This window comes from Pisolithus orientalis (assembly GCF_024613125.1).
Source record: "Pisolithus orientalis strain OTSU chromosome Unknown F5J12scaffold_35, whole genome shotgun sequence".
NCBI classification, from domain to species: domain Eukaryota; kingdom Fungi; phylum Basidiomycota; class Agaricomycetes; order Boletales; family Pisolithaceae; genus Pisolithus; species Pisolithus orientalis.
The window spans coordinates 335,782-354,740 of NW_026260816.1; the positions used below are offsets into that span (position 1 = coordinate 335,782).

The 18,959-nt window shown below is 46.2% G+C and overlaps 4 protein-coding genes across 4 annotated transcripts; 3 read left to right on the forward strand and 1 right to left on the reverse strand.

Annotated features, from left to right (window-relative positions):
* Positions 1-3,110: 3,110 nt before the first annotated feature.
* F5J12DRAFT_907013 (uncharacterized protein) lies at positions 3,111-6,238 on the forward strand (the record flags this gene model as incomplete). Its single annotated transcript, XM_051748860.1, has 13 exons — positions 3,111-3,125; positions 3,196-3,324; positions 3,380-3,486; positions 3,568-3,741; positions 3,835-4,025; positions 4,076-4,201; positions 4,241-4,434; positions 4,482-4,594; positions 4,860-4,941; positions 4,987-5,317; positions 5,367-5,496; positions 5,613-5,938; positions 5,964-6,238. 13 exons carry the CDS (start codon positions 3,111-3,113, stop codon positions 6,236-6,238), a joined length of 2,193 nt encoding a protein of 730 aa, XP_051596814.1.
* Positions 6,239-7,459: 1,221 nt separating this feature from the next.
* Positions 7,460-8,398, forward strand: F5J12DRAFT_957478 (mitochondrial heat shock protein SSC1 precursor; the record flags this gene model as incomplete). Its single annotated transcript, XM_051749886.1, has 4 exons — positions 7,460-7,871; positions 7,919-8,122; positions 8,179-8,276; positions 8,300-8,398. The coding sequence occupies 4 exons, from the start codon at positions 7,460-7,462 to the stop codon at positions 8,396-8,398; spliced, it is 813 nt and encodes a 270-aa protein (XP_051596815.1).
* A 3,552-nt stretch (positions 8,399-11,950) lies between these two features.
* F5J12DRAFT_852758 (uncharacterized protein) lies at positions 11,951-13,171 on the forward strand (the record flags this gene model as incomplete). Its single annotated transcript, XM_051746579.1, has 5 exons — positions 11,951-12,063; positions 12,113-12,370; positions 12,434-12,569; positions 12,635-12,803; positions 12,859-13,171. Coding segments are annotated over exons 2-5 (589 nt in total), but the record flags the coding sequence as incomplete, so codon positions are not given.
* Positions 13,172-16,689: 3,518 nt separating this feature from the next.
* Positions 16,690-17,982, reverse strand: F5J12DRAFT_852788 (uncharacterized protein). The gene is made up of 6 exons (XM_051746580.1): positions 17,824-17,982; positions 17,727-17,766; positions 17,638-17,667; positions 17,370-17,584; positions 17,113-17,309; positions 16,690-17,050 (listed from the first exon to the last, which is right to left on the reverse strand). The coding sequence occupies exons 1-6, from the start codon at positions 17,972-17,974 to the stop codon at positions 16,736-16,738; spliced, it is 948 nt and encodes a 315-aa protein (XP_051596817.1). The 5' UTR covers positions 17,975-17,982; the 3' UTR covers positions 16,690-16,735.
* Between the last annotated feature and the right edge of the window lie 977 nt (positions 17,983-18,959).

The following is an 18,959-nucleotide window of genomic DNA, read 5'->3' on the forward strand; positions in this document are numbered from 1 at the left end:
GCCATATATGCAATTGCCATATTCTTTAGATATGAGGATTTCAAAAGGATTATAAGAACTATCTAGAGATGGCACCAGAGGTCCATCAGGATACTTGAGGAACTGGCCACCTGATGCATACAGTACATCCATGGTACCAGGGAGAGGATAGTTTGTGACAAGTTTTGGCAGCTGTGTGAGCCCAAGCCCAAGCATTGGCATATAATCCACAATGTCTGGGTTGGCTGTAAGCTGCTCCAGTATTGCAGGCCATCACACATTTGAGGTCAGCCATAACTGCATGTGTTCCAGGCCTGTAAGTGAACCGCTTCATACTGGCAGAGTCAAGCCACCAAAGATGGCTTCGAGTTTTATCATAGCTGGTTCTGGAATCATCCAAATCTCCACAGGCCTTAAACTTATCGATGAACTCCAGTAGTTGGAGGTTGAAAAGGTGGCCTCCATGTTGTTGCTCTCTAAAGAAGTAGGGGATGCAGTCAACATCAGTAGTTCCTTATTCCTCAGTAATGGCTTTCCAAATACTTGTGCCAAACCTGGAGAGGAGGGATGAGGTCCCAGAAAGAGTTTCCTGAGACATAGAGGGGATGGCAGTTGTAGTACACATAGATGAATGTGTCATGAGTGATAGTGGAAGCTGGGACTGTCCAGAGGGAAGGATCTTCATAGGTAATACTAGGAAGGTCACAACCATTGAAGTTAGCAATGGCATTGGGCAAAGAAAGGAAGGAGATTTTGGGAGCAAAGTTGGTTAAATAGTTGTGGAATGTGGTATGGAGACCAGGAAGTTCAAACAGCATTTCTAGACCTGGATATGTTGGGAAGCCATCCCAAGTCACCTCAATGAGGGACAACAGGACATGAGCAAGCAGGGGTTGCAGGTGCATGAAGAAACTCCTGCTAGACAGTACAGCATAGTGCCAATTGGTGCACTTTCTAACATAAAGACTCTCCATATACTCAATCACCTTTTTAATGTACTCTTCCCTCCATTTGTTTCCTTCACACATCACATCACATTGGTGAGCAACAGTGATTTCAGTTTGTTTGGTGACAATGAGAGACATGCTATAGAGGAGCACATAAGAAACCATTCATAAATAAAAATGACACATTATTGAAGTAAATTGAACTCAGTGGGGTCACCAAAGACCATGAGATCAACCTCAGTGACTAAGGCATTAGCCTCAGCAAGGGCATCATTCAATGCCATAACCAACTCAACAGGAGGAGTTGGTTCACAGTGAGGGGGAAGCAGATTGGCACTTCCTTCAACCATGTATGGCAGAATGGGATCTAAGTCAGCCTTGTCATCTCGATTGGGAATCGCATGGAGCAAATAATGCAGAGGCAGAGCCTTGATGCGAAGGAAGGGTGGTGGTTGAGTGAGTAGACATTGAAAGTCTGCACTGATAGCAGTGGCAATCCAGCCTCTTACCCAATGCAGGTAAAGGTCACACCAGGTAGGAACTGCAAGAGCAGCTACCCAGAAAGCAATGGAGGTGGATAATAATTCCCTAAAAGGTCCATATCCTCCATAATAGACAAGAAAAATATTTTGGTAGTATGCAGTCATAAGCAACACAATGAAAGCAACAAAGCTCCATCCTAGCACATCTAGGCCATCAAAAGGCATGCTGATATGTCTGTCAACAGTGATCAGTAAATGCATGATCAACAATAGCACACTGATGGTTTAGATGTCAGGGCTCATAACCTATTGGCAGAGGAACAGGAAGGGGAAAGGAGGGTGAGAGCCAGACGAGCACTTGCCTGTATAATTGGATAGAGCTTTTGAAATAGATGGTTAGTCTTGAAGTAGTAGTTCTGACTGATAGTCAAACTTGTACAAGTAAGTGGAATGTGAATTCACTAAGGGGACTCAACAGAAACCCCTGGGTTTATATACATGTAGGAATGCGCACAGACCATGAGTGCATATGGTAAGTAGAATGAGTACCTACTTTGTATAGTAAAGAATAGAATGGAATGTCATAGAATAAAGTGGAGCTAAGTGGAATAACTTAGCAAGCATGATGTCATATAAGTAAAACTCATCTAATAAGCAAGTTCTAGAACCAGTAATAGGAAATACCAGTTGCCAGATATTTCCAACAAGTTTTTGTTGCTGAAAAGAATCCTGCAGTTGGCAGGATGGCTAAGAAGCCACTGGACAAGTATTTCAGTATGAGGAGTATCCCAATTGATGTTTTTTGGCTGGGTACTTTCCATCAAGGAGTCAGCTGCTGGCTGCTTGTTGGATGCTAGGTCCTTCCCTTTACTCCCACTCCCAGGTACTTGCGAGGATGATCCACCACCAGTAGTTGCAGTTACAGAAGGCCTTCCTTGACAAGCTTGTCCACTTGATGAAGCCATGGGTTTTGATAAGAGTGACTGCAGGTGAGCAGACCATCAAGGGTGTCATCAATAGGGAGGCATAATTTTCAAACTCCATCATGGCCTTCTTCTGGGCTGGGGTACACCATTTGGTCTGTGCTTCAAGAATGATCCTCCCTGGATGCAGGTTGGCTTTCTCTCATCATGGATGATTAGTAAAAGAAGCTGACACAATGCTTGTCATGCATGGGGTGAGACAAAGACAGCACAAGGTGAGTTTGAACCTGTTGTTTTTATGCAGGAAAATTTTCTTGCAAATAAATGCACTATAGAGTCTTGTTCCTTGCAAACAAATATGCAAAGTTCCACCTAACTTAGGTTTCTAATTGTTTACCAATCATGCAATGGTCCCCAAATGTGTTCATTTAGCATCGAAATGCTGCTGTGCAGAGGCAGCACCTGAAACTCTCAATGGTCAAAATTCAGTGCTCTCTGTCTCCCTTGTGACTTGCCAGGCTGCAACTGTTGGTTCAAAAACTGGTCAGGGCTCACTCAATGCAAGTGCAGCCATCTGTGCAAGCTCAACCACTTTTGAAGGTCTCCCAGTTATTGCAAACAGGACCACAGTTTAAATGCCATACCCCCAGCAGCCAAACACATTGTAGATCATGATGGTGGTCCACATGACTTCAACCATGGCACAACATTGGATCAAGAACTGGATGGAATGATCATAAATTTCATTGGTCCTGGAGACAAGGTTTACTGTAATTATCATGCAGGTCTTAACAGTAAGCCTATGCATACATGATTCTGCCTCTACTCATACATTTTATTACAGCATGAAGATGTGACTCCCAGGGCCATTGTCTACCTGATGATGCTCCACTGCCACTTTATGTATGGGGATCACCAGATGATTGGGCTCCATACTGCAGTCAAATAGAATTCAAACTTGCCAAGTTTCTTTTTGAACATGCAGAAATGCTGGTGAACCAAATTGACATGTTGCTTGAAATCTGGGCTGCATCATTTCTCGAGTTAGGTGGCAAACCCACTATTGACCAACCACATGGATCTCTATCATGTAATAGACAGCATGTCTGTTGGTGCAGTCAAGTGGGAACACTTCAAAATCACTTACAAGCACAAGTGAGATGGACAGGATGAACCAGATGAGCAGGACAAAGTGATTGAACTGGGCAGTCCAGGTGGTCAGGATGGTCAAGACAGCCAGGATGAACCCAAGGCCCCTTGGATGTTTGACATCTATGATGTATGGTATCGAGACCCCCATCAAGTTATCCACAACCTCCTTGGATGTGCTGACATTAAGGATGAAATGGACTTCATACCATACTGGGAGTTCAATGCTGCAAGTGACCAGAGGCATTGGAAGGATTTTATGTCAGGTGACTGGGCCTAGGACAAAGCAGTATGTACTAGGTTTGTCTTGATGTAGGTCCTACTAACCTTGTACTTCTAGGACAAGATTATCAGCAATAACCCATTGGTTGCTGGAGCAACATTGGTTCCCATCATCCTTGGCAGTGACAAGACCACTTTTTCCATTGCAACTGGGCAAACAGATTACTACCTGCTCTATCTTTCCATTGGAAATGTGTGCAACACCACTTGTCATGCACACTGTGATGCAGTAGTGCTCATTGGATTTCTTGCAATGCTGAAGAGTAAGCACTTCAAATTCTATTACTTTGTACCACCACTGATAGCCAAATAGTGACTAGGGAGCATGCTAATACACAAGTGTTCCATAAATTCAAGAAGCAGCTCTTTCATTCATTGCTGGCACACATTCTTCAGTCACTTGGTCCTGTGATGACAGTTCTGGAAACAGTACTATTTGGTGATCAGTACTACTGACATGTCATCTATGCACTTGCAGCTTGCATAGCTGACTATGAAGAGCAGGTCCTCTTGTCATGCATTGTGTGTAAATGGTGTCCAAAATGTCTCGCACATTGGGAGAACCTTGACGAAGATGCACTCTGGCATCACCACAAGCACACTGAATTGATCAGCAGGGAGTTGGGCCCTCTGACACTTTGGGATGAATATGGCATTGACAGAGATATAGTGGTATGTACAATATACTGCTTTCTTTTTTCATGACTGATCAAGGACAGCCATTTACAATCAGGTTTCCACATGCAGACATCCAGAGAATGCTTTTTCCAGACATTCTCCATCAACTCATCAAGGGTGGATTCAAAGATCACCTGGTTGACTGGGTGGAAAGGTATCTTACCCATACTCATGGAAGGAGTGCTGCAGAAAAAATACTGGATGATATTGATTGAAGGTGTGTTGCCTGACCTCTGTCATCACACACTGACTGACCTTATTGAATTCCAGGATTGCAGCTATTGCCCTGTTCACTGGGCTGTGATGTTTCCCTCAAGGCCAACACTTTAAACAATAGACTGGACAATGACTCCAAAGGCCTCATGAAGGATCTTTGATCCTTTTTAAATGGTGTATGATGATTGACTGGTCCTCTACAGGTATATATTGCAGCCATTGAAGGCTATGTCCTGCAGGATGTCAGTCCACACATTTTGTGCCTTTCTTGAGTTTTGTTACCTTGTCTGCTGAAATGTTATCACCAAACCAACTCTTGCTGTGATTGAGGATGCACTTGCACACTTCCACTCATATTGTGAAGTCTTCTGGAATGCTCAAGTAGTCACTACATTTTCATTACCCTGGCAACATGCTATGAAGCATTATCCCTATCTTATATGCCAGTTTGGTGCACTGAATGGGCTCTGTTCATCAATTACCAAGTCCAAACATATCAAAGCAGTCAAGTGGCCTTATCAGCATACTAACCACTTTCAGGCTCTTGGACAGATGCTTGTGATCAACCAGAGGCTTGACAAATTTGCTGCAGTGCATGCAGACTTTGAAAAACATGGTATGTCGAGAGGGACTTGCCTGTCACATGTGCTTGTGAATCTTGGTGGGAGCATTCTTCTTAGACATTGTTCTTGATTCTGACTGTATTCTAGAACAATATACTAATAAAACTAGTAATGAGACTAACCACAATGTGTCAAACAATCAGGACTGCAAAGATGGTGCTGATGAACCCACAGCAAGTTTTGAAGAGGACCCAGGTGATATGGACAACTCTCCTATGTCAGTTGAGGCCCACGTATCATTGGCCCAGACTTACTGTATGCCTTTGCTCATAGCTTCATGCATATGAATTCTAATTGGTTAATCATAGAACAGACATGTGTGAGGAATACAAGGGACCTAGCAACCAAACTTAACATACCCCAGCTCCTCAATATCTTGCGCTGCTTTCTTCAATTGCAGCTTCAGCAAGATGTCCCCAATCTGGAAGATGTCCCCTTGGATGAATGTCCCTTTTATGATGGATGTATCTGTGTCTACAACTCTGCATCCTCAACATTCTATGCACCCAGTGATGTGAGTGGCCTCCACAGCATGAATCACAAACACATACATTGTTCCCCTACATGGAGGAACAAAGGCCCCTGTTATGACTGTGTTTTCATTGTGACTAATCCTCATGTGGAGGGCATGCTTGGGCTGGATGTCACTTGCATCCTGTGTTTTTTTTTCTTTTAAGTACCTAGGCATGGAGTATCCTTGTGTGATTGTATGTTGGTTTGACCATATAGGAGATGGCCCAGATACCTGCACAGGAATGTGGATAGTTTGTGCATGCAACACCCAAGACATTGCTATCATCCACATCAATACTATCTATCATGCAGCTCAACTCATTCCTGCATATGCAAACCACCAAATCAACCCAGCAAGCATCAAGCCTAACAAATCATACAACAAGTTTCTCCATTACTATGTGAATAAATTTGCTGACCATCATGCATTCGAAATCACCTCCTAGCTGCAAGTTATGGCACATGAAGTCATTTGACTCACCTCACTCTCATTTCCTCATATGGTGTTCATTTCCTGTACCCTGACATTTCATTGCTCACCTTCTTGTACAAAATACCACCCAATCCCTATTCCACAACCATTTGTCAGTGTCAGTGTCTTTTATTTGTATACCTAATGTGACTCTGTGAATAGCCATGAAACACATGAGGAGAATGTGGAAATATGTAAAGATCGAGCAGTCACACAGGGCAGTGAGACTCAGTGCTGGAGTTGGAGGCTTGGTGGGGTTGAATGGTATGTGATATCATCCATTAACATGCATGATGAAAACAAATAAACAATGGGCCATGAAGAATTCAGTGATGGAGGGCATAGAGTCAGAAACAGCAGTGACAGAACTGGCATGACTCACACCACCATTGGAGGCTTATCCATCTGCAAAGCAACTGATGGTGTTCACCATATGCAAACTGGAGACTTAGAGTTGCAAATTGAAATGGAAGTACTGCCCTCACCCCTGCCATTCATAATTTTCCCTTCTTGCATGGTTACTCAATTTATTGTATCATTTTTTCCTTCTTTGTTTGTCTGGCTATTCTGAGTCAGTGTATGGTACCTGCAACATCTCGTGGGCAATTTTTTTTAACATTCAACCACATAGTAATGACTACCCCACAAACATAGAACCATCGCTGCTGTCATCTCTGCTCCCATCTCCCCTTCAAACCGATGCCATTCCTGTCATGGACTCTGCATTTCTCAAGCACCCCCACAACCCCACCATTGCCACTGTTGTCTCTGCTCCTGTCTCCCCTTCAAGGCAATGCCTTTCTCTCCATGGACTCCACATTGCTCAAGCACCCCCACAACCCCACCATTACTGCTGTCATCTCTGCTCCCTTTTCCCTTTGAAACTGACATTCTTCTCATCATGGATTCCACACTGCTCAAGCACCCCCACAGCCCTCATTTGCCATGAGAAAAATAGCCCTGAAACCACTTAAAAGGAGGGAAGACTGGCCAGAAGCATCTTTGCATACCTTTATGTAACACCATGAATTATATTCTCAAACACAACTTGTGTGACTTCTGTACTTTTCTCACTTTTTTGAACAATTTGAGCTATTTACATTGTTCAAACCATCCAGCAAGTCTCAAAAGTCTCAAAAGTCTCAAAGAAGTCCAAAATAGTGTGAATAGAATTTTGTTAATTTCCTGATGTGGTATGACCCACATACCCAAGGTCAGTGAGTCTGTGAAGTCAATCTTCTGTCATGACTCAAGTAAAGGTGTCAATCCCAATGCAGCCATTGCCATTGGTGCTGCTATCCAGGGTGGTGTTCTCGCCAGAAATGTCACCGATATTCTACTTCTCAATGTCACCCCACTCTCCCTCAGCATTGAGACTCTCAGTGGTATCATGACAAAACTCATCAACTGCAATATGACCATCCCAACGAAGAAGTTGCAAGTGTTCCCCACTACTGCTGACAGCCAGACTGCCATCAAGGTCAAGATTTTCCAGAGTGAATGTGAACTCATCAAGGACAACAAACTCCTTGGCAACTTCAATCTCATTGGTATTCTGGACCTGAAGGGCATCCCTCAAATTGAGATCACTTTTGACATTGATGCTAGTATGTCTCTTATACAGGTCTTTAGATAATTTCCTCATCTTCTATAGATGGTACCATCTACATCACTGCCAAGGATAAGGTAACCAACAAGGACCAGTCTATGATGATCTTGTCTTCATCAGGTCTGAGTGACAAGGACATTGAGCACATGATCTCTGACACTGAGAAGTATGCCAATGCAGATAAGGCCCATTGGGAACTCATTGAGGAAGCAAACAAGGGCAAGTCAGTCTGTGTTGACACAGAGAAGGGTACATATTTACTACATGGTGCTTCACTTTCCCACATTGATTTACACCTGTGATAGAAATGAACGAGTTCAAGGACCAGCTCGATGCTTCTGAGAGGGAGAAGGTGTCAAAACTCACTGGTGAACTTCGTGAATTGGCCTCAAAAGGCCTCCCAGTGATGCTTCTGTCACTGCTGAGCAAATTGAGGGGAAGATCGGTGAGACTCAACAAGCCTCACTAGGCCTTTTCCAGAAGGTGTACAAGAAGCACAGTGCAGAGAATGCATCCTCTACATAGTCAACACAAGGCTCTGAGGACACACCCCCCACTCTTTCACATCTGCCTTCCCCTCTTTTTGCATTACATCCACAAACTCACATTACTGTCCTACTTGTACTTCCATCTGCCACAGGTCTACTCAAGGTAGTCAGGTCTCTGAGCTGTAGTATGGTATCTTCAAACATCAGGAAAATAACACTTTACTATTTTTGACTTTTTGTGACTAATGTGACTTTTTGGGAAGGAATCTACTATCATTACCCATGTCCTGCAGGCATGGCTGCACTTTTCTTGCTGATTTTTGTCTTGTTCAAACCACCTAATTCATAGCTTTCAGTAGATACCACATACATTCATATTGATGGAGGTTCCAAAGAGATATTGTGATATTTCTCTCAGACAGTGTGCATCATTTTGAAGGATGCTGTAGGTATCCTCAGTAGTGCAACAAGCTACTTATGTATTAGACGAGCAATCCCGCCACCAGGCAGAGGGGCAGGGGAGGGGGTCGAGCGTTCGAGCAGGGCCTGTGGGGCATCACGACCTCGTGGATTGGGTGGGATGACCGGGGAGGGTGTCAACAAACTGTGTTCATGTCCTGCCTATGTTTATCTATTTTATCTGCCCTCCTAGCTAGTGCAAAAGTGGTGCAAAATGGCTGTGTTAAAAATTATGCAGGGGTAGTATAAAAAGTTGCACAGGAACAGTACTGCAAAAGTTGCACAATCAGCTGTTTTATTTTTGTTTGTTTAATGTTACAGATGCAGCGTCATAACATACACTCTGGAGTTTGGAATCTGGATGCTTGTGACGCAGGTATCACTTTGAAAGAGCAACTAACATCTAGACCCATTCATAATAAACTTCTCCGAAACGAAATCCACGTTCCCCCATATTCCGGTCGAAACCCTTTGAACAAGCACAAAAAAGCGACAGAAAGAAGTGCGCCAAATCAGTACTTGTTTCTCTGAACACATTTAGCCAACGAAAGAAGTCATTTTAAGCCGCTTGAATTCCGGAAGACGGTCCTTCTTACTGATGCTGAGTGAATGGCATTTTCACTTGTCTTCTTCTAACTGTACAATGCTACGCTTCTTTCTTGCAAAATATTGTACGCTCTATCACAACAATGCGAAAAAAAATATGGACATGCATACCAACTGCGACATCAATTCTCAAATAGATCCATAGTCGAGGGGGACGATCGCCTCCTGTTGAGCCGTTGGCCTGCTTAAGAGAAACGAAGAACCACGGCTAGTGAGACATCCATGCTTTTCTTCGTCGAGCGCCGAGCTAATAGATCGTCAGGCTATCATAGACAATATACGCATGTACAGATCGAGTACGGCTTGCTTCGGTCGAATAGCTATGCGGGGCAGACCGCCATTCCCAAACCCCACGTGTTGGGCTTCACTGGAAAACGACGCACGCCACATGACGTCCACTCAACAGGCAGGTGCATGGAATATGGAGAAACACGGCACCCAAGGCAATGTCAAACTAATCGACGACTTTCCCAGTACGTCATCGAGTTCCTTCCTGAACAACAGGTTCCAGCACACGGATGGCCTTTTACTGCGTCCGAGCTGGGCTGTTGTATACCCATCGTGCGTCTTGATTTGTTTTCTATTATTGCTTGCATCGTTTAGTAAATCGATAAGGTGCGAATTCTTTAGCTTCTAGTGCGGACACAACGGTTTCGAGGCAGGGGGGATAGACTAGGCGGACCCGGCGAATTTCGGGGCACCAAAGGTACGTTTGTATTCCTGTGTAGCTGATGATAGGTAGGTAGTACTCACAAACATAGCCTACAGCCGCGGTCATGGCAGTGTCTCGTTAGGGGGGCGATTGATTTTCATCTGCGAAGTTGCTTTACCGAACTCGCGTCCGGGTATATTGGGTGTTAGTACCATACATGTCTGGCGTAGAAGGTTTCAGGAATAATCTACTGTAAGAATTAGTTGGATTCGGGATCGAGGTGACGTCGTGTGAGTTGGATGAGAGATGATCCCGGCGACGGCTGATGACAACACGCATCGGACTCGTTCACCGCAGCGTCTTCAGGATGGTGCCACCCCCGCGCGCCCTAGCCCAGGGCCAAGTTAAACCTAAATATTTCCTACACGCACGCCGAAATTGCGTACTCAGTGTGCATCAACCGAACCACATACGAACGATGGGTCGATTGGTCGACCGGGATGAACGTCAGCCATCACCGGACACCCCACAACATCAATAACGGGAAATACCTATAAATACAAGCCATCGAGTAGTCCGCCGACCTGTTCTCCTCCCACCACCCGAACGCATATAATGATGAACGCCCCCGCTTTACTACGTCGACTGACCAAGCTGTACGCCTTGCACATCCCAGCAAGCGATTGTTCTGCTTCAAAAGACGCTGCCAGCAATATACAAGACGTGTCAGCGACAACTTTGCCTTCCCATGTCGGTGGTCTCCATGTTGTTCTCGGTCGAACGTCCAGCTAATACATTATCACGGGCAAAATTCGAAACTTCGAATGTGCTTGAGAGAATTAATAGTGAGTGTTGGTAAGTACTGCAATACTCAGATTAATCAACAAGTTTACATACACGCAGGCAATGCGCGTTCCGGCGTAGAGTCGCGATTCACACTCTTCATCTTCGACGTAAACATGGAAGACGCTACGCTTACTCGCTGTGCCCAACATTCTCACTCTTGGATAAACGTCAGAGCCTCCGTAGCCAATCGCCATGCATTGACAGGTCTTTCCGTACGACTCCGAACCTATCGTGCCAACGGACTGCCGTGAGCGCTGATCAGCGACCGTCCACTCCTGCATGGCAGGGCTAAATACTCGGTGATGGGGAACGGAACAAGGGCACGCGCTTCACATAATGAAGATGGTGGTTGATTGCAGGCCCTACACTTTTGTGCATACCTCACTGGAGTATGATAGCGAGACCCGAGTTGCAAGACCAAGTTCCCACGCGGATAGGAGTCAACTTACGTAAGCGATTAGATTGCCGAATTTCGACTGGATTTGTGCAGTGTCGATAGCCAGACACACACCCAAATTCGACACTTACGGTGGTTTGAATCTAGCTTCTGTCTTGCATGGTACATAGTATATTCACGAAAAGCACTCAAGCCTCGCTAAAGACTTCACGGTTCAGGTAACGTCGCGTCTGCGACCCAAATCATGAATGCCAATAAACCTAGGAGAATACACCGCGTCTTGTCTGTGAGTCAGTCTCTGTAAACATTTGAAATTGAAACTATCTGCTAGAGATACTGCGCTTCTGCGTGGGTGGCATGAGTGCACGTATTGCAAGTTATACGCAGGTCAGGGATGTTCTACATAGCTAAGTACTGTATCTGTGGAAGTCCCTGAAGGAAGCACTTTCATACCCACCTCCTCACGTTCGCCGCTAACTAGATGCGGCAATGTTTCATTTTCAGATCAATTGCAGGTGCTGATGTGTGTATATATTACGTTTATAGTCGTGTTCATTCTAAATTACGGTAACAAAACTGAAAAAAAGGATGAAAAACTATGTGCAACAGCGCACTATACTCTCTGGAATGTGTTGTGGCGGCGTTTTTGCTTTGGGAGAACAGCTAATATCTAGACAGTCACGAACTTCACCGGCCCAACAAACTCTGGTACATTCCCGCATATCTCGGTTCCACCTACATGGTTTGTAGGCTTTCCCTTGTTGAGGGAATTTATTTACGTTACTCCTCAGCGCTCAGGGTTGCAAAGTTCAACCACCACGCTGTCACCTTTGGTCCACCTGGGCTATACTAGGTTAAATACACTTTACTCAGGCGCGGCCGTATGCCTCATTACGAATGACAAGTAGCACATAAACTGAGCAGATAAGCACTTTCTTCTGCTCACGCCTTCACCTCCCTGTTTCTACATCCTCGTTCTCTCACAATGAATCAACCACCTGCATTGTCAATTACTCCCAAGGGAACTGCTCTTGGCGCCATACGACGATGTGAGTGGTAGTTTCATGACGGTCCTAACAGCCCATCCATCTCTAGCTATCCCATGCATGCAGTTATTTTCGTTCTCTTCCTTGGCACTCCTTCGCTAGAAAGTCTCGCAGCGCAAAGCGAAGATGCATTGTCTAAACTCATAGACCGCTGGACCAATCGCACATCAAACATCACCATCGTTGCCGCTCTTGCAGCTTCGTATGTCCCACACTGAGTTGCTCTGATGTACCCCCCTTGGTATACTCACTCTGTCGCAATACAAGGACCACTGTCGCATTTATGACCACCCTTCCCCCAACGAGTCTCATACAGTGGCAACACCAACTCACATACTTTTGCATCTCAGCCTCTAGTGGGAGTGCTTTGCTGTCGGTTCTGAGCGGTCTTTGCCTGATTATGTACTTGAACGGCGCGAGTCCCAATTCTATCAAAGTGAGTGTGGTCACCGTTATTGCTGATTCCTTCCGGTAACAACCAACATCTATAGCGGGTACGGACAAGCATGTTCAAACGTGTGGCCTTTGCCATGTTGGTGTTGATGCCAACTACCTTCCTGTTCTTTTCTGCGTTCTGTCTTATCGTCGCATGGATTGCGTCTATCTGGTACGGTGATCAAACTTGGCTGAAGGTTGTAGGGGACGACTCTCTCCCTTGCTTCCACAGTGGTTGTTTTGTCCCTGTGTATGACTATTCCTCTGCTCCAATAGTTTTGTTACTATCCCATAATATGCACTTTGTATTTTCTTTGGAATACCTGGACTCGTGGCATTGGAATTATGAAATTTATATCTTTGAGTATGGTCCCTGGTGACAGTCACTGCGGATGCAAAGGAACTCATTCAGGCTTGTGGCAACCTGTTGTACTAGTGTATTCGTTGGAGCCGTCTATGGTCCAGGAGGGCTCGGCAAAACCACAGTGAATAGCGTGACACCACGAAGATACATTGGGAATCTACCACAGTACCTTTTCCCGTGAAATGTAACTGTCCGGCACAGTTCGCGACGTTTCCCTGAACCCCTCTCAGACAAATCAAACCTTACAGAACGTGGTTAGCTGTGACGATAGTGATGAACCTGACGGTGATTTGGGAACGCCATTTGTATTGTATCGGTGACTTAGGACCTAACCTAAGCCTAATCCGATCTGATCCTGACGATCGAGACAAATGCCATCCCTCTCAGACTCCCGTACTGTACTTCTGCTTTCTCTATGGCAATGTCAGCCCTCTCCAATCTCGCCTGCTCCGATCGGTCTACGGACTCAAAAGCAAAGGGTACACCGCTCTCTTAGCTCCTCCACCGCCACACCCTTGCTTCGGAGGCGCACAGAGCGTCGCAGACTGGAGCACCCCCAACCACAGAGAATGTCATTAGGTCGCATATGGGAAGAACACGACACTAAGAAGCACGCTAGAACAGTTATTGGGAAACCGCAGGGAGCTCATCTCAAGTCCACCGGAATCTCGATTTTCTCATATGTGTTTCGAAGTTGGGGCGAACGTGTATGGCGGTGGGGCTTTCACTATTCTGTCTGCAGCCTAGCGTGTCCTGCAGAGAAAGCCAGGAAGGCATAAACTGCGACGCATCTGCCAGAAAAGCGAAGGATCTGTCTTTGCCATGCTAATCTCCATAGTATGGCCGGGTTTGTCGTGAGCCTTCTGCAAACGTTTAATCCTGCAAGCGAGAACAGAGCCATCTCACACGCGTACGGCTCTAGTACTTCATTTATGCTTCCCCCCTCTCCGTACGTACCCATCCTCGCGCGAATGACCACCTCGCACATGCAACGCCATACTTCTGATCTCCAATCTCGCTTCTCCCGCTCTGCCTACGTTGGCCACTGTGACATGACCTCATACATAAAGGAGTCCTTACCACGTCGGATGGTCCCGTCGTTGAACTTGGTTAATGATGTGTGTATGAAGTACCCGACTGTGTGGGTGGCTACACGCCTTTGGTAACAATAAACCAAGTGTTTTTCGTTGAATTCGGCGTTCCCATTGATGTTCTTAAGCTCGAACCTCCAGCGGAACTCCGTGTCTGCAGAGAAACTTGATCTCTACTCATCTCCCAGGCCGGACGATGTGTGCGATGTAAAATTTCCGAGTGGAAAGAGGAAAGTGCCGCCAGTAAGACATAATACATGTTGGGGTCATCTTGTGTTTTGTCCATCGACCTCCTAGCTAATAAATCGTCAGGATCCCATAGACAACATGTAGATGTACCGTTCGAGTCTGGCATACTTCGGTCAAATTGCTTTGCGGGGCTGCCATTCACAAAGCTATTTGTAGAGAGGACTGGCTTCACTGGAGAATGACCTTGCTATGCAACGTCCCACCAGCAGTCCACTTGTGATACAAATGGGGTCAGAAGAGAACTTCTCATAACCAGCATGCTCAACTGCTATCGTAAGTTATTTGCATACCAGAGGAAGATTCATATCACACGGTTCATGTCTTGGGATGAAACCTGTCACGCATATACGAGTTCTTAGGATACTTATCTGTAGGGCATGGGCTATTCGATCATTTTGCATCCACGAAACCGTTTCCATCCTGCTGGGCACTTCACCGGGATGTACATCAGGACCAAGTGCGTGCACCATAAGGACGAAGTAAGCGTTCGTGTAAGTCCATCTGGACAGTTGTCAAAGCAGTTGAAGAGTACAATGGGGGTGTTTGCCTCGTGCCCTGTGTTTTGTGGGAACCGCTGCTGCGTGAGAAGTATTTCCCTTATGTAAGCTCGGTGCAACTGCTGACTTATGTAATGGTTCAGCCTCTTGCCCGCCTCGTCGACGCCGAGCATGGGAATTCCTCTTCCCCATGCTGAACGCCAACGATCCTCATGTACATTCTGGTAGACTGACCACAAGCTCATGTATTATAGTGCCTGTGGTATGAGTCAGAGCTATCCAAATCAACGGATTCTTGTCTCGGCGATCGTCACCTTTCCCGACTTGATTCGTAAAGCGAAAGGGGCAGTGAGTGATCCATATCCCATGATATCACGCTGAGTACACTATACTGACGTGCCACATACATTCCCGATAACTGAAGTTGATAGTTTCCCGACCACGACATTGGATGTGGCCATCATTCCTTCTCAAGCGGCTACGTGATCGACTGTCGATCCAGGGGCGACATCATCAGCGCCATCCTCCCTCCTTTGACAGCCCGTGCATCTGAACAGGTACGCCCTCTGCAACCTTTGTGTGCGTACACCATATATATACGAGAGCCTTGCGTATCTAACCATATTCCGATTCATCAGTACGGCTGTTTAGCACCAACCCTTACCTGAGGTCGCGTTTGGCATACATCCTTGGCAAGTTAGTACTGCTTCTCACCGCAGTCTGGAACGTGTAAAAGTAAGTCATGGATACCATCGGAACGACCCCCAAACAGTCCGTTGCGTCGGAAGTAGAGGGAGGTATAAAAGTAAGTTGTCATTCGGCCAACTGACAGTTGAGGATATTTGCAGCTAACACATTTGTAGTGGGTCAAAGTCCAAAATTGCGAGACCTGTACGCAAATATATCGAATGTCCACAAGCGCAGTGTCTAATTTACAGGCCCAAGATCCAACGCGCTCTCCCACCTCAATATTGCTTCAGGATATCTATGGGTAAGCGACGCCAATTAGGCATCCCTAATCTCTCTGCCTGGCTTGAGATGGGCGACTGAGCTCGAGACTGGCGGTGCAGCATTTACGGTCAGCATCCGCATATAGCTTGCGCACCGCAGGAAGCTGATATCGTTGATCTCGATCAGGAGCCGCGACTATTGCGCCTACTCTGGATGACGTGCTGTGTCTTCGCGCTTACTCAATCATATCTTTAGGGTTGCATGGTACGTATTCGAAGGCTCCGAGTGATATTCTAATAAAGTCCGGTGATACCTTCGTAGCCAGAGGGGCTATTCAAGACAATCGCGCTGCGTAGGGAGAACTCTGGGCTGTCCAAGGGGCGTGCTTGGGGAGCATGTGAAGCCGAGACTAGAATTAGTGGGGAGAACCGGGGATGAAAATTTGTGAACTTCACAAGCTGAAGAAGTATAGACTGGATGGTTCGTTTTGATTCGGATCTTTCCTTGTCCGATTTGTGTGCCATTGCGCAGCCTACAATTAGCCTTCAGGGGCAAGGTATAATATTAGAGAGCCCTACCTGCGAAGCATGAACTGAACATTTATTTCGGGTGATAGCTCCGTAACCAAGGAAGCCTGGCGAAGGCAATGACACTGGATATCGATTTCATGGTGTGAAGCCTTTGTAACTGAAGGGTATGATGGGAGTATCGTTGAAGCGGTAACAGAAAAGAGAATGACAAGCACCGTAGGAAGAACACAGATGACAACGTATCAAACACATCAAGCGTCACAGAGCGGAGCTGGTTTAGTAAGCGTTTCAATGGATGCAGCTTCGGTATCATTGCCGTCCCTCTCAGCAACTCGCTGGGGAGACATGCTGAAATCATCAACTTTTATTGTCTGGGTCTCAATCGCAACCACCATCGCTGAGGTTGCGAGAGGATCGCGCTGTGGTCTTTTCCGAATTGGTTGTGAGCCGAATGTGATTATGGACTTGAACTCCAGCGAAGTGGGAGCTGAGGTTTCTTCGGCGCTGATGCGGAAGATGAAGGCGACGACTACAGTCAAGTTCGCCACAATCAAGCTGGTTGAGAACTGTGGAAACAAGACTTGAATCCGCACCGTACTGGAATGGCTAACAGAATTGAAAACCGTACCTCAACTATAGCAGCTAAGACTTCTTTTAGCCCACCATCGGTAAGCACGTAATATGCGTGGATCAGGCTGACGATAGTAGTAATAGCAGAGGTCGAAAAAATAGACAGAAGTCGGATCTTTTGAGCCTTAGTGAGTCTGATTTTGTAAATCAAACGGAATGGAGCCAGTATTAAGATCATGTCACCGAGCACGTCGGCTGGATGGAGCAACTGGTTAGGGGCCCTCCCGCTCGTGCTAGTGCACACAACAGACTCACTGATTATCTGCGTAATGGCAACGTTCCTACCTAGATCGCATTGAGGACGTGGTTGCGTTTTCCAGCCACCTTCTTTCTCACAGACCCAGAAGAGTTGCGCGAATAGGAGCATCCATGCAAATGCAAATGCGATGGAGATGCGTACTAGCAATCTCCTTAACGAGCCAGGGAAAGTCAGTCGCACGACCGTGAATAAAATCGAGATCCTGGACGACCTAAAACCATTCTGAGATGGTGCGTGTCCGGAGAGACAAGATTGTTATCGCACCAAACGACTGCATAGAAGCACTGCGCGATTCTATAACGTACTCTTGAGCATGCTGTGACACTGGTTTGCTGAACGAACGATAGACATACATATAATAAAACACCACCCTGGTATCTTGAGGATATTGGGCTATCGTTGGTGCGGAGTCAGCGAGATTCGTTCTGGCAGAAAAGATGACGCGCTCACTGTAGTCCTTCAGATACAACCAGTCTACTACCAAAAAAATGAAATTGAATATCATGGCAAGCGCTGCCCATGCATCGTCCAGCCAGAGACGGCCTTGTCGCATCCGCACGAACAAACGGAATAAAGTCACCCCCGTCGCAGCGATGGGCATAACCGTACCGACAACTTTAGATTCGTCAGTGGCGTCCTAAATATGTCATAGTTCTCAAGGTCGCTACCTTCCGTGGCAATTACTGGCCCAGAGGACGACATGTTAACTTGGGAGAGAGGGGGGGGACAAGGAGGGAAGCTTAGAACACCGTGCGTCTTTATCTTTGATCCTTTCCCTTGTGGCAAGAATCGTATCTAGTTCCACCGATCTGCCGATGGAGTCGTGCACGTTTGAACCATCAACGCCGCTCATGCTGTGCACATGACGGCAGTTGCATTAACCCCCCTCTTTCCCTGCGATCAGAATCATGATGCGACCGGAGATATTGAATGTAGAAGTCGTATGGACCCCAACGCTTGCGAAGCCATCTGGTGTTTAACAACTGGTTCGTGAGTATCAGCAAGTCATGATCCTGTATCAAAATCAGTTTGGAGCCACAGGCGATGCGAGTACTGCTCTGGGCTAGTCACGTGAGTATATCCGGACGCCAAGGCACACACTGCAACGGGGACTTTCGCCATCGCCGCACGGTCACTATCTAAGTATGCATACCCCGTTATCTACTGTTTGAGCTATCGTGTGCACATGGCATGTCTATTCCAGGCCTGATCTGTAAGCGCGTCCTCTGGGAGCTGCGGTCTATGCAGAAGCCATCGGCCATTCTTCGTTACCGACTACTGTCTCCATCCGCGGCCTGTGGCGTTCATCAATTGTCTTTGAGAAGCTGTTCCACGACCGTACTCTGCTGAAAGATGGCTATCTTGTAAGTTTCTTGCGTTTACTCCTTCATGATATTGGGGTACGCTACGATTTGACTGGAGTAGAAAACCAATTGTCGAAGAGGTACACGAGTACATTCGAATCGCTACGCTCGAGGTTTCATGGCCGCCACAAACGCGTCCAATCTGAATAAGCTTCAAGTTAAGATACCGATTGAATGGCACTCGTGTAGTACATGAGGCACTTAGTCGATCAGGATTTACAT